The sequence below is a fragment of the Leiobunum rupestre genome, chromosome 10 (assembly GCF_980474605.1).
Source record: "Leiobunum rupestre chromosome 10, qqLeiRupe1.1.hap1, whole genome shotgun sequence".
NCBI lineage: Eukaryota > Metazoa > Arthropoda > Arachnida > Opiliones > Sclerosomatidae > Leiobunum > Leiobunum rupestre.
The window spans coordinates 38,281,059-38,296,329 of record NC_143393.1 but is presented as its reverse complement, the minus strand read 5'-3'; the positions used below and the strand labels follow the sequence as shown (position 1 = coordinate 38,296,329).

The 15,271-nt window shown below is 34.0% G+C and overlaps 1 protein-coding gene and 1 pseudogene across 2 annotated transcripts in view; one reads left to right on the top strand and one right to left on the bottom strand.

Annotated features, from left to right (window-relative positions):
• Nucleotides 1–15,271, top strand: part of LOC149925597 (uncharacterized) — a 37,267-nt gene that overhangs the window by 8,417 nt on the left and 13,579 nt on the right. For both annotated transcript variants that reach the window (XM_090160666.1, XM_090160665.1), the window contains exons 2-3: nucleotides 13,733–13,795; nucleotides 13,869–14,007. In XM_090160666.1, the coding sequence (XP_090016792.1) occupies nucleotides 13,733–13,795; nucleotides 13,869–14,007 (202 nt within the window). The remainder of the gene's footprint in view (nucleotides 1–13,732; nucleotides 13,796–13,868; nucleotides 14,008–15,271) is intronic.
• On the bottom strand, nucleotides 1,286–3,188 carry LOC149925598 (cdc42 homolog; annotated as a pseudogene).

Sequence of the window (15,271 nt, the reverse complement as noted above, 5' to 3'; positions counted from 1 at the left end):
TTTTGAAATTTTAGGTTGTTATAGAGCGCTCAGGGGGTCAACCAACTATGAAAATGTCAATGACCTTGAACCATGTCTTCAAGGTCATTTGAAAATTAACTTGAGAACCGTAAGAGTTACGAAGTTGGTTCCAATTAGAAAGTTGTTCCCCGTCACATTTTATGGTTAACTAGCTTTGACTCGATCTGATTTGCGAAATAGGAAGTTGAGCCATGTTAGGCCAAAATCAAGAAGGCCGTTAAGTTGATAACGTGTTAAAGACGATGTTCAACTGATACCTTTAAAAGTACTTTTGTTAGAGTACTGGAATTTGTTAGACAACCTCATCGTGGTTGAGGGTCTTTAGTTTGAAAATTTCAGCTCCCAAAACTCGTCTTCCACACGTTATTAACTTAACGACCTTCTTGTTTTTGGCCTAAAATTTCTCGACTTTGTAAATAAAAATTTGTTTATCAAATAACAGTATTGTGTTTCAAATAATTGGTAACAAAATCACGCTAGCTCTCCTCAATCTAATATATTAAAAAATGGTTCTGAGAACTTAATGACCATATTTTTGGTTTTAGACAGGGAATTTAAAAGCCCCATAAGAAGTCTTGGTAAAAAGAGGATTTTAGCTATTTTCCATACTTAAATGCTAACGCGAGGCAGATTAATGAAGAATCCCCATTTAACTTAACAAATACCAAAAGCTTACAAAATAACCGTTTTAAATTTTTTATACAGTTATACTCATCACTGATTTGCGGAAAAAAATTGTTTACAAAGGTTATACTTATCTAGAAATAAAATATTTAATCCTTTTTTATATCCTAAAAACGCTTAAATTGAGGGATTAAACAAGGCAGAAAATATTATTTAATTAAATGAAATAAAATTAAGCTTAAAATACTTAAGTAAATGTGGGACAAAAACCTTTCACGTACCTAGCAGACAATTGTTCAAAATAAGGCCTTTTTTGTATTAAATAAGTTCGTTTGAGCTTGATAAACTTCTTCAAAATTTTTAGATGCACTTTTTCAATAATTAATACTTAGTCAAATCTAGTTAGTGGATGTATCCGCACCTATCCTCAACAAAATCTCGTTAAGGGGAACACCAAAGCTATTATCAAACATTTAGAGGTGTTTTTTAAATATTTTAAGGATTCTCAAAAGCTGAAGTTGGTGTACGGAAAAAGCTTCTAATGGTAGAATATATATATATATATATATATATATATTCTTTTGTTCTTTGGTCATAATGAAAGTCAAAAGAATTTTTTCATTGTGTTCTTCGAAATCGTTTACAGCAAATTACATTTCCGTTTTGGTTTTGGCTCAAGTAGCTCCAACGCAGCCAAAATTGCTTCATCAAACGTAGAGGTCGGGGATGGTTAACTTTTATTCAATAGATAAAGCTCTCAAAATTATTCGTAAAACGTTTTGATCGAGTAATTTATATTTCTGTATTATCCGATTATTTTTTTGATAAATTTGTAAAATTAATCGGAAAAACGACGTTTTTTTTGATGAAAAGCTCAAATTATACGAATAATACATTTTTTTTAATCATTTTCCGAAATATTAACCGGTAAATTTCTTTGTTTACATTTTTTTCCCGAAAAAAATCCATTTAAACATGGATAATGATTAACCGTTACCGACCTCTAATCAAACGCATATTTTAGTCCTTTCTAAAATTACAAAGTATAAAATGTGTTTATATCTGAATGAGAGATGTTACCAGTACCTTAACCAAACAAAAATATGCAAAACTTTAAACTAACCCATGTCAAAGAAGAGCATTCAACATATTTGACCGCTTTCAATTTCTTGGCTAATTTCTCCCCTTGTTCGTTAGAAATTCTTTTTATTTTTGGAAAGCTCTTGAACTGTTCTATAATATCTCAAATCAATTTGTGTTCCAACAAGGAATGGGGTGTTCCGACAATTGAGTTATTTCTGGAACCTAGGAGCAACAAACACAGCACTGTCCACACAAGGAGAACGCAACCCGTCAAAAGTCGTGGATTTTCTTGCGTACATTTTTCATTGGCTAGACGCTTTAGCGCCTGCTGCCGTCGGAAGGGCAAAATTCGGAAATTGTCTTCCCCCAGCCCGTAAAACGTTCGGCGTAAAGGCTCGTGACGCTCGTCCAATGAAATTCGTACACAACCCTTCGTTAGCGTGTTTAAAGGCTAGCTGCGTTCTCCTTGTGTTTGTTGCTCCTAGCTGGAACCCACTGCAAATTACGTAATGGAGTTTTTTAAATAATTGCAATATTAAATGAAATCACAGATGCACCCAAATTTTAGATAGTTGTGTATTGTTTTTTGTTACGTTGTACATTGGAACTTAATCGAGATAGATTAGTAATAAGGATAAAAAATGTATTTTGGGTATCCAGGTTTGCATTATACATTTGCGTTACTTACTATTTCTTTCACATTTTCAAAAGACGATGGTGAAACCACCGAAAAACAGACCAAGATCACATCAGTTTGAGGGTAACTTATTGCCCTCAATCTATCGTTTTCTTGACTAGCAGTGTCCAAACAGTGTTTCCACTCTGCGGTAGAGATTTTCGCCTATTTTAGGGGCAATTTTACCAGTTTTCGCCAGTTCTATAGTCGATTTTTGCCGCAATTTCCCCCCATTAGATTTACCTTAATTTTTTTAGTGAGTGTCACTGCATATTTTACTTATCTTTATTTCCAATCTTAGATTTGGGCAATATTTTTTTATTAAAAAAAATACATTTTATTTCTTCAAATGTTATACATTTTTTATTGGTATATATAAAAATTGAATGGGCGGACATAGGGGGCAGAGTAGAGCGACTACAGAGACGACGATTTTTTAGTTTTTTTGACTGAAAATATCGAAAAATATTTTCGCCGCAATTTGCGCCGTTTTCAATGGTTTTCGCCGCTTTTTCGCCTTTTCGCCGGTTTTAAAATTTATGGTGCCCACCGAGACAGTTTTCGCCGAAAACGCCCTTTTTCGCCGCAAAGTGGAAACACTGTGTCCAAAAGACCCAAAGTATATGGCTCCCAACTGATCATGCCAGTTACAGTGTAGTTATCCAATGCCTAATAATAAATAATAGCTGATTGATAAATATTTAAATTTAGGAAAACCGAAATTTTAAGATACTATAAGGCTGGTTTTACCTACGTATCCATCACCAACCACTACGCACTTCATTTTACTAATTTTTGTAAAATAACTGATTAAAGAAAAGGAAACAGAAATAAGTTCATTAGAAGTATTTTTTAGTTTGTCTACTATAGTTTCTAGAGACAATGTTAAAATTATTTTAACGATAAATTAAATTGTTAAATGTACTCCGATAATTATAGTGCAACACTAATGTTTGTTTTCATATATTAAAATTAAAACATTTTTTAATATCATGATAGATTTTCAAAACCTTATGGATTTTAAAATTTCAACATAATTTTAGATTTGTTTTCACTATATCTAAAACCAAAGCTATATTTTAATTCTGCAGTATAAATGCAATGGCTTGGAATGCGATAAACTTCAAATTATATACACCCATCAATCGTATCATAAAAGGAATACAAACTATACAAAAATCAACAGCTGCAATTTTGTATTTTTAAAACGGTAAGAGCGTTTTAAACCTTTCAACAACTTAAATAAGCACGATATCCATTGTACTTTAGAGATAATTTTATGAAAATAATGAATATTTAATAGCCCGTAGGCATAGAAATAGGATTGAGACTAGAACCACTGCGCTATCCGGTAATCTCAAGGAAAACGGGCAAGCTAGAAGGCTGCCATGAGAGTGGAATCGCTACTTATCAACGCAGGAGTGCGCCATCTATTAAAAAAATTAAACATAATTTTTTTTTAAATAGATGGCGTGTTTCTACAAAGATTACTTGTGATTCCACCCTCATGGCAGCCTTCTAACTCGTACATCTCACCACAATCTAATCGTGCTTCTAGTCTCATTTCTATTTATATGCCCGTAGGAGCTTGAAGCCTCACGATAAAATCTAGCATAACTTAATTCTCTTTGACTTAAAAATGTTACAGGGAAAACAACTAACATCACCAGACGTATAACTTTCATTCCAAAGGAATTACTGAAATGTTAAAATTAATGTTTAAATTTTTTAAATACAATTTAACTGTTACCCACTAATAAGAAAATAAACCAGAATCACGTAAGGGTCCATAATAGAATTAACAGCAAACTAATTACCCTTACTTCTTAATATAATCAAATTAGCCGAATCTTCACTTGTTAGCTAATGAGTTTAACGATACATTAATAGAATCATAAGTAACATAATAACAATAAGTATGACAATTAACGAGATTTACAATAAACCAAACTGCTTTTCACAGCTATTGCGTAATCAAGATGTTTTCTCAGCACAGAGCCCTCTAGCGTCTAAAGTACGCGAGACTTCCGCTAAGCCGAAATATCTGGTTTCCGCTATAGATAGGCGGTATATTAGGATAAATGATAAAAATTAAAAAAGTTTTTCTCGGCGCCACGAGCTCATGTTTTTTTTATCACGCGGGATTCGCACGCGGGTCTCGAGCCAAAGCCAAAGCCCTTCGCGACTCCTGAAAGTGCTCTCCGATATTAGGCTTAAATTTTTATCAAGAAGTAGTCATCCAAAACGGTAAGTCGCGAGTCCAAAAAGGTTCGGTTAGAAAATTAGCATTATTGCAATATGAAGTGTCATACTTCTTGTTATTATGTTACTTATGATAGAATGTAACAAAATACCTGAGCCACGAACTAGCCTAAATCTTTTATTTACATAAGAAGAAAATTAAGGGACTGGAATATCAATCCTCCAGCTATATATCAACAACACTAACTTTAGTTTATTCTGTACACCATATATTTGAATACGCATTAAATGAAAATTGTATAATTTTTATAACGTTATAAGAATACCATATTATAACAAATTTATTGAATTTTGAAATAATCATAAGCCGAATAAAATTTAAGCAAATTCACATACTACGAACATGTTTCAATGCTATTAGTTCCGTTAATATGACAAATTTTACAGTGGCGTAGCCATAAATCCTTAAGAGAGAGGTGAAATTTAAGTACAGCCAAAGTTACACCCAAGGGGGGGTTTTGACACGGTAACCCTCCAGTTTAAGGGGTTTTCCGAGGAGCTTCCTTAAAAAAACTTGTTGAGGTTAACGGTAATAGTTAGTGTAGGCTAGGAGCAACAAACACAAGGAGAACGCAGCTAGCCTTTAAACACGCTAACGAAGGGTTGTGTACGAATTTCATTGGACGAGCGTCACGAGCCTTTACGCTGAACGTTTTACGGGCTGGGGGAAGACAATTTCCGAATTTTAATGGTCTTTAACCTAAATTATACCGGGGGTTTCAAAAGGTTATGCAAAATTTTAAGGAGTTGTAGGGGGTGAGTTGAGAAGCATGCCTGTTTTTATCCCATTTTCCTACAATGAATTAAAGAGCGCCAGACAGCTTCAAAGTGTGGCCTACTAGCCCCTGGAAGTAGACTGCAACATTCGCAAACCAAGCAGCAGGGAAACGCGAACATTAAGGTTTGGGTTAGTGTGATAGGTAAAAAAGGACTTTGTAAACAAATCGAGGTAACCAGCGTAAAAAAGTAAACTTAAACAGTATTTAAAGTCCCTGCTGCTTGGTTTTGCGCTTGTTGCAGCCTACTTCCAAAGACTAGTAGGCCACACTTTGAAGCTCTCTGGCGCTCTTTTCACTCATCGTAGGAAAATATGGAAAACACTGGCATACTTCTCAACTCACCCCCTACAACTCGTTAAAAGTTTAACATCACCTTTTGAAACACCCTGTATATCTAGTAGTAGTTTGTCAATGACAGCTCGGACGCAATATTTCAAAACAACAAGCAGATACTTTATAAGAAATTAATAAACGAACTCATTTTGATAAATATAATTCTAAGTAATAATAACTAAAAAATAGTGACCTGTTGAAAAGCTACTTTAAAAAAAAATTAGACTCAAAAGTAAAATTTATTTAACAAATTTTTACAAAATAGCAAAAAACACCCGTATACACATTGTGGTAAAGAAAAATTATCCGCTCTGATTCGTTATTTACATTTCAAGCTGACGTAATATTTTTAGCCAATAAAAATAGTTAATAATCCCGTGATTGAGTATTGTCGCAACAGGGTGTCCAAACTCCTGATAATTTCTCATTGGCAGAGTTTCAAGTGTTAGCTTCGCGGTGATTGTCTGTTGCTTACCGGAGTTCGCGTCAATCGCAAGTTATTATTTAAAAATTGAATTTAATCGATAAAAATTGAGATGATCATTTTCGTACTTTTTTTTGGTTCCGCCAGCTTTTTTAAAAATTGAATATCCTGTATGGTTTAAACGGTTGTAACCGGTGGTTTAAACCCGTTAAAACCACTAATAAAAAATGCTCAAATTGCTTATATCTAGCCTTCATTACTTCTAAAATGCTCAATTTGACCAAAGATAATATAACTACGTACCCTAGATTCGAAATCAAGCTCCTTGCACGTAAACGCAGGCTCTTACTGAGTTCCCGGGGGGAGTCGGGAAAAACTGCCTCCATGGAGCTGGCAGGGCTACCGACATCTAGTTAAAACGTAAAGTTTTAGTGAAAATTGCGCCGTGGTTTTTGACTCGCGGTTTTCAAGATAACAGATATTTTGGCGTTCATGCCTGTAGCTCTAAAAAGGTTTCTAAACGAAAGAAAACTAAAGGTGAGTAATATTATCTTGGGTTATCTATTGAAATTCCTTATTTCTCACCCTGCTATGGAGCCCGATTTTTCCGACTTCCGGCGCGAACTCAGTAAAAGCCTCACGAGAAAACGCGCTATCTAGAAACGCCGTGATTTCGAATCTAGGGTACGTAGTTATATTATCTTTGATTTGACAGATTTCAAAATTACGCTTTTTTGCGCGTGACAGTACCAATGCAGAATATTATATTCTGCATTTTTTATTTGAAATAAAATAGTATTTAAAATTTCAATATTCCTAATTAATTTCTCAATATTTTTTAATACAAAAAGTGGTTTTAACCATGGATTTTTTCGGTGATCAAACCAGGGTGGTTTAAATCAGTCTGGCTGGTTCTTGTCAACCCTGTTTTTCATTATCCCTTTAAAAAGGATTCGCGAATAAGTGTTACCATTTATGGATTATAAATAATGTTCTTTCGTGTTGTTAATAAAACGTTTAAACGCTTATACTTCGGAGTCTGAACCTTTTAGAACTTGACGACGCCATATTTCTGTCAAGCTAATGTGACGCGTAGTATAATATCTATAGCGTTTAAATACATACTGAATTACAATTTTCGTGCTCAATAAATCGACAGATAATTATAGCAAGGTGTTCCAATTCTAGCAACGTGCGTTTTAGCAATCGTAAACACCGGTTTAAATTGAAAAGCTCCTAAGCATTGTATATTATATAGCCGCCATTTTGAGGGCAGTTTTTTATCTATAGGAAAAAGCACGAGTGACGTCGACATACGTCACGCCGATATTACTCTATAGACGAAATCGGGCTTCGGAGACACAAGTAAAACCGGGTACACGAAAACAAATACTTTGTAACGACAATGCGCACAGCTATACATTTTCGCTCCTTTATTTGACCCCTCTTACTTGCCTCTCGCTCGTCGGCCATTGCCTCTGCCCTCAGCGGGGAGTCTAGCATCCACACTTTGGGTATCCATAATGGACGATGGGAATGAAAAGGGGAAAAACAAACATGGACGCGCTCAGGAAAATACCGCGAAAAAGAGTGTATATAGTCAAGGATCCTATAACATTAAGGATCCTTGGTATAGTTTAGCCAATATTTCGAAAATCTAGGAGGAACAAACGCAGTGCAGAAATTGTTTTTGGCTTCGCTTAAATTTGTTTTATTTTTGTAACCTAATTGGTTTATATTTTCTGTACCCCTATACTTATTACATTTTCTTCTCGTGTAAAACGTAAGCGCGAAAGAGCCGAAGTCCATTTTTTTACCCCCTTTTCTAGCGGACGTTTCAGGTCGTCATTTTTGGCCGTGACTAATAAGTGAGGAATTGGAGGTGTCCCAAAGTCTGTACTGCCTTTTTGTTAAACTATTCAGTATTTATAGTTGTAACCCTATTATTTTAACCAATATTTAATCGCGTAATTAAACTGTTTATTTTTCAATTAACATTATCTAAAGTCTCAAGCGCATACAGCGGGAACAAAAGTTCATCAGAGTCGCGACACCTAAAAACTATTCGCAAAATCCTACAAGCAGAAAGCAGCTAGCTTTTAAACACGCTAACGCCGTGTTGTGTACAAATTTCATTGGACGAGCCTTTACACTGAACGTTTTACGGGCGGGGGGGGAAGACAATTTCCGAATTTTCCCCTTCAGACGGCAGCAGGCGCTAAAGGGTCTAACCAATGAAAACTGTACGCAAGATAATGCGCGACTTTTGACGCTTGGATAATAATAATAGTTCGTACCTGGATGTATCACTCTATAGTTTCGCGTGCATTTGCTAATTGTTTGTTACGGGTACTGCCTTGTAGAAGGCAACGTGCTACGGGAGTTTCGGAAATTCTCCGTTAACTTCGCCGAAGCGGCGTTGCTGTCGCTAAAGCCATTTGCTGGTCAGGTTTTCAAGTGTAACTAATTCTATTATAACTGTAAATGTTTTCTTTAGCAGTAAAATTGAAAGGTCGTTTAACTGATTTTAAAAGTACTCCCGACGTTGTCGTTCCAACTTCTAGAGTGTCCTGCTCGAGGGGTCGGACATTTGCCTGTTTTGTGTACGGGATTTTGGATTTTTTTTAAAATTCTGGATTTTTTTATTATGGATTTGTCATACAAAGTCTATGGGTGTAAAATTCTGGGATTTTGGATTTTTGGATTTTTTTCCAAATTTTGTACGGGATTTGGCCCAATGTCCGACCCCTCGGTCCTGCTTAACCTCTCTAATGTATTTTTTTATACTTCGTGGAGACTTTATGGTCTCGATTCCCCCCAGGCACGAGAGTGGGGAGCCAATGAAATACCGGGACTAATTGATTGACATTTAAGGGGCGGAGTATACTGTCAGTCCTTGAGTTGGATTGGGATAAAACTAAAAATGGTCTATGTATAATCAAGAATCCATGTAGGTACCATAAGTATATGGGAGTATTTTAGCCTCTGGTATCGTCCTCGCAAACTTTGTAACGAAAGTTCGTCTGCAATTTTCACACCACGTACACAGCGCATTCGGCCGTTAGAATCTGGCGTTTTAAATTTTTTTTTAATTTCGTTATAATGGCGGAAAAAGCAAATATCTGCCCAAATGGGTTTAAATCGGATTTATTCTCTTTCTTGGCGGAAATTAGTGATTTAGTGTAAATAATTTTATTAACGACAATGGGTTGAAAGATCTTAATACTAGTTTGTTATTAAATAATAATTCCGAAGGTAGTTTTTCTCTAATAAATAGTATTTGCTTCAATAATGGCTTTTGATTTCGTTTTCTTTTTAACATTTCTACGCGTTGTTCTTTTTTTGGTCAGCTCCATTTTCAATTACTAAATAAATAATATGTCAAGGTCGTGTAGTAGCGCGGGTTTATCATAGATGGCAGGAGTGAGTTACTCGAAATATCGAAGCAGACGAACTTTCGCTACAAAGTTTGCGAGGACGGGTATTGAATCGCGGTACTCCCATATTCTTATGGTACCTAAATGGATTCTTGGTATCTCAGGGTTCGTACACGACCTGGAATACCTGGAAAACCTGGAAAAGTCAGGGAATTTGAAAATGTTTCCAAAAGGTCAGGGAATTTGAAAATGATTGCCAATGGTCAGGGAATAGTCAGGGAAATTTAAAATGGTCCGAAATAGTAAGGGAATTTTAAAATGACCCCAAAAACAACTCCGGCAAATAAATTTTTGAAAAATGTATTAAAAATACATAATTAACATTTTTTCAAGATTTTACCTCAAAACATACATTTATTCTACAAAAATGGTCAGGGAAATTTGGCAATTTAGTCAGGGAAAACCTAAAAATGTCAGGGAATTTAATTCCGGAAATTTTGTACGAACCCTGTAAATACATTCGTGGTAATAATAGGCGCTTCAATAAATGCCGCCTCCTTAATTTCTTCCCCCACGCGCATGCGCGAGTCACTCTAAGCTCGGGTCTTTGGTCCCAGGATATGGAGAATGGGGGTCATGAACGCGCCCAGCAAAATTCCCAAAAAAAGAGTGTATATGAGAAGAGGAAAATTGGTAAGAAGTTTTGGTTTATCTTCCATGATTGGTAAGAAATCTTGACTTCTACACATAGAATTCTTATCTTTCCTTAATGTTTTACTGCCTTTGAGGTATGAAAGGCGGTTTTGGAATTACGATTCTATCGCCACCTGGCCGTCATAAGGTACAATCATTAGCGTTCAACGCGGGAGATATATAAATATATATAAATTAAATAATAAATTTTATATTTACTGACTTTTGTTGATCTTTTGAGAAGTGGAAAAAAATATATCCCTTCATAGAATTTAATTTCCCTTGAGAATTACAACAATTTAAAAGGAACAGCTCGAACTGCCGTAGAAACGACGTTTTATTTTGGTCTTTGGCCATGCTTCAGTCGCGTCACTAGGGAGAGATTTTCATCTTGTGATGACGTCACTTCGTTACTAGCACGCCGCCATATTTGTTACCGTACGACGGCTAGAGGCGCTGCAGTCAGCAGGGCTACCAAAAAAGGCTGGAGTTGGCTCTCCTTATCTTCACGGTAAACGTTATTACGTAAAACCATAAGTCTATAATATTGTACCATAAATTTGTCACTTTGGGGAATATTTTACTGAGAACTAGTAACGAAGTGACGTCATCACAAGATGAAAATCTCTCCCTAGTGACGCGCTGTTAAAGGCTACGTGTGAATAGCTCTCAGTGAAGAATAGGAAGTGTCCCACTTATGTAACAAAATATTATACAATTATGATAAAACGTTTCACATTAATTATTATTCCTTATTCTTACCATTCTTACAAACTCGACCCACGCGTTGTCACCAAATATTTAAGGCTAATTTCTGTCGCTGGGTAAAATCTGTAGGCTCTTAAACGCGTTTTGAAATGCAGAGGTTTTTTTGCGAATTGGCTTGTCGTGGATAAAGCTCTAAGGGTCTGTTTAATATTTGGGTGTTAAATAAAGCAGATCCTAAAGTGTTTAAGGGGTTTTTTTCCCGGTGTTATCGGAAACTGAAATATTTCTGTCGTTTTTTTAGGGGGGTATCTTAAAACCTGTTTTTTTTTTCTTTTTCTACAATTCGCTAATTTGATTCAATGCGATGCGAACCGGGAAAAACTGTCAAAATTGAGAGGAAAAGATTTTATATATGTATTACTGGGGTGCTGTAAATCCTAATGATGTAACAAACTCGAAGTTATTCAAGGGTGAAAACCAGATCTCTTCAAATTTTGAGATATTTTAGGGTATAATGGTCTCTTTTCTTTTGGAAAGGTCTTTAAAATACTCTTCTCCTTATTTTTTAATTAGACCAGGCTGTTGTAAGATGAATAATGTTTTTAAGATATTTCTTTTTGTGGTGTCTTTTTTTTAAGTAACTGACCGAGTATAATTGGGTGACACGGTTCCTTCAATTACTTAAATTTCTAATTTAGCTTTAAATAGTCTTAGTTACATTAAGACTAATTGGCTCTGAATATTTAATAGGTAAGTGCACTATTAATGAAAGTGTTTCAATCACGGATGAGTTAATTTTACACCTAATTAATGTAAATTTGGTATTAGGCATATTTTAAATTACCACGGGTGGGGGTAATTCAATTGTTAAATTATTACAGGGTTGCCAAACTTAGGATTTTTATGAATTTTTAAAAAGTAATTAAAAAGTCAAATTTCAATTTATCTTTGAAGGTAATTGAGGTGTTTTCGTAGTAATTTTACTATAGTTCTGTGATAAACTGGGTGATTATAAAGTTCTTTAAACCTTTCAATTTAATTAAACGTTGCAATAAAATAGTTCGGATAATTTTTGGAACTTTAAAATAAAATAAAATTTTACATCATGAGTTTTCTGTAATTTTAGTGATTTATCGTTAAAGGCTTTAAAAGTCGCTCGATGACATAGACCTAAGGTGGTGCCTTGGGTATTAGCCTAGCTGATTATTATTATTATTATTATTATTATTATTATTATTATTATTATTATTAAGCTGAGGTAATAATAATAATAATTATAATAATCAGCTAGGCTAATTAACTTCTTATTATATTAAAATTAAGATAAAAATTGTCTGATTTTGGCCTCAAAAGGGGACGGCAATTTCTAAAAATGGTTAGGGAATTTGAATTTGAAAATATTATGGCAACCCTGCATAAGATGTGTTCATTAGTTTTTTTGAAAAACGGTGTGGTATTAAATTTATTTGATACATTTGAAACATCCAATGCCAAACCAGAGAAAAGCCTTTATTAGAATTGTTTGAACGAACTATTTTTAATGAAGTTATTGTGTCAATACTTCATGTTTTTTAACAAATATTAAAAAGTCTAGTAATTTAAAAACAAATCGCATATTATTTCGGAAAATGTACAAAAATGGTTGCTGTAGCATTGATAATTAGATTAAAATAATTAAGAGTGCTTTAATTTAATTCGGATCAGGGTTATTGTTTTAATTTAAATCTGATTTTTATTGAGTATTTTGATTTTATAAAATTTTATGCCTTTTTTATTTAACAAATTGACTAATAATTATTACTTCTAGTTTGGTTTGTATTAAATTGAAATGGCCACAATAATAGATTAATTAATTGACAAATACAACTAATTTTTTAATCTAATCCCTGGATTTTAATCGGAACCCTCATTAAAATTTTGGTTTACATTACCAATGTTTGTTAGCTATCGATACATTTTCCAAAGAAAATAATTTAAATGAAAAAGACGTATAAAATATTAAAAGTTATTTAAATGAGAAAGACGAATGAAGAAGTTAAAAGTAATTCAAATGAGAAAGACAAGTTATTAAAATAATTTAAATAAAAATCTATTATAATAAAAAAATCGTGAAAAATCTATAAAAAATCGGGAAAAATCTATTATAATAAAAAATTGAGAAAATCTATTATAATAAAAAATCGGGAAATATCTATTACAATAAAAAATCGGGAAAAATCTATTACAATAAAAAATTGAGAAATATCTATTATAATAAAAAATCGGGAAATATCTATTATAATAAAAAATCGGGAAATATCTATTATAATAAAAAATCGGGAAATATCTATTATAATAAAAAATCGGGAAATATCTATTATAATAAAAAATCGGGAAAAATCTATTATAATAAAAAATCGGGAAAAATCTATTATAATAAAAAATCGGGAAAAATCTATTATAATAAAAAATCGGGAAAAATCTATTATAATAAAAAATTGAGAAAAATCTATTATAATAAAAAATCGGGAAAAATCTATTATAATAAAAAATCGGGAAATATCTATTACAATAAAAAATTGAGAAAAATCTATAATGTAAAACGAAAAATTAAATTTTCGGTTTAAAAACCACAACTATCCTGTTTCTAATTGCTTAACAAATTAAGTGTAAACAATTCTGGGAATATTGAAAATGAAGTATTTGCCAAAGATTATATTTGAAAGCACAAGCGAGTGAAAGATAGTATCTGATAAAAATGATTCCTTCACAGTCTGCCGAGAATGGTTGGTTCGAGAGGATGGAGTACTTGCTTACAAACTCCAACACGAAGAAAGTACGTTCTTTTATTTTAATCGTAGCAAATAGTATTTTTTGACGTGACGAACCCTTTCCGCCCGATAATCTAGTAAATCAACACTACGACGGCAATCGCTTTCGAAACAGAGTGGCTCGCACAGACCGGGTCGAAGCTAAAACCCTCCAAGAAATCGAAGAAGAAGAAGCGGAGATGGTCCGGCAGGCTTACGAAAGGATGCTACTCGAACAGTTCAGTATTTTGCTTTCTTTAGAAAATCTTTCTCCTTCATTTCTTTCAAAGGACGTTCACACTGCACAACTTTTGGCGGTCAACTCGTCAACGCGTTAATTACCCTTCTAACTAAGCGCGCACTATGAAAAATATTGGTGTCGTTACGACGAAAGATGGCTACAGGGTTGCCACACGTCCGGGATTTTTAAAATGGGCCTATAAAGTCGGGATTTTTAAAATGGGCCTATAAAGTCGGGATTTTTAAAATGGGCCTATAAAGTCGGGATTTTTAAAATGGGCCTATAAAGTCGGGATTTTTAAAATGGGCCTATAAAGTCGGGATTTTTAAAATGGGCCTATAAAGTCGGGATTTTTAAAATGGGCCTATAAAGTCGGGATTTTTAAAATGGGCCTATAAAGTCGGGATTTTTAAAATGGGCCTATAAAGTCGGGATTTTTAAAATGGGCCTATAAAGTCGGGATTTTTAAAATGGGCCTATAAAGTCGGGATTTTTAAAATGGGCCTATAAAGTCGGGATTTTTAAAATGGGCCTATAAAGTCGGGATTTTTAAAATGGGCCTATAAAGTCGGGATTTTTAAAATGGGCCTATAAAGTCGGGATTTTTAAAATGGGCCTATAAAGTCGGGATTTTTAAAATGGGCCTATAAAGTCGGGATTTTTAAAATGGGCCTATAAAGTCGGGATTTTTAAAATGGGCCTATAAAGTCGGGATTTTTAAAATGGGACTATAAAGTCGGGATTTTTAAAATGGGACTATAAAGTCGGGATTTTTAAAATGGGCCTATAAAGTCGGGATTTTTAAAATGGGCCTATAAAGTCGGGATTTTTAAAATGGGCCTATAAAGTCGGGATTTTTAAAATGGGCCTATAAAGTCGGGATTTTTAAAATGGGCCTATAAAGTCGGGATTTTTAAAATGGGCCTATAAAGTCGGGATTTTTAAAATGGGCCTATAAAGTCGGGATTTTTAAAATGGGCCTATAAAGTCGGGATTTTTAAAATGGGCCTATAAAGTCGGGATTTTTAAAATGGGCCTATAAAGTCGGGATTTTTAAAATGGGCCTATAAAGTCGGGATTTTTAAAATGGGCCTATAAAGTCGGGATTTTTAAAATGGGCCTATAAAGTCGGGATTTTTAAAATGGGCCTATAAAGTCGGGATTTTTAAAATGGGCCTATAAAGTCGGGATTTTTAAAATGGGCCTATAAAGTCGGGATTTTTAAAATGGGCCTATAAAGTCGGGATTTTTAAAATGGGCC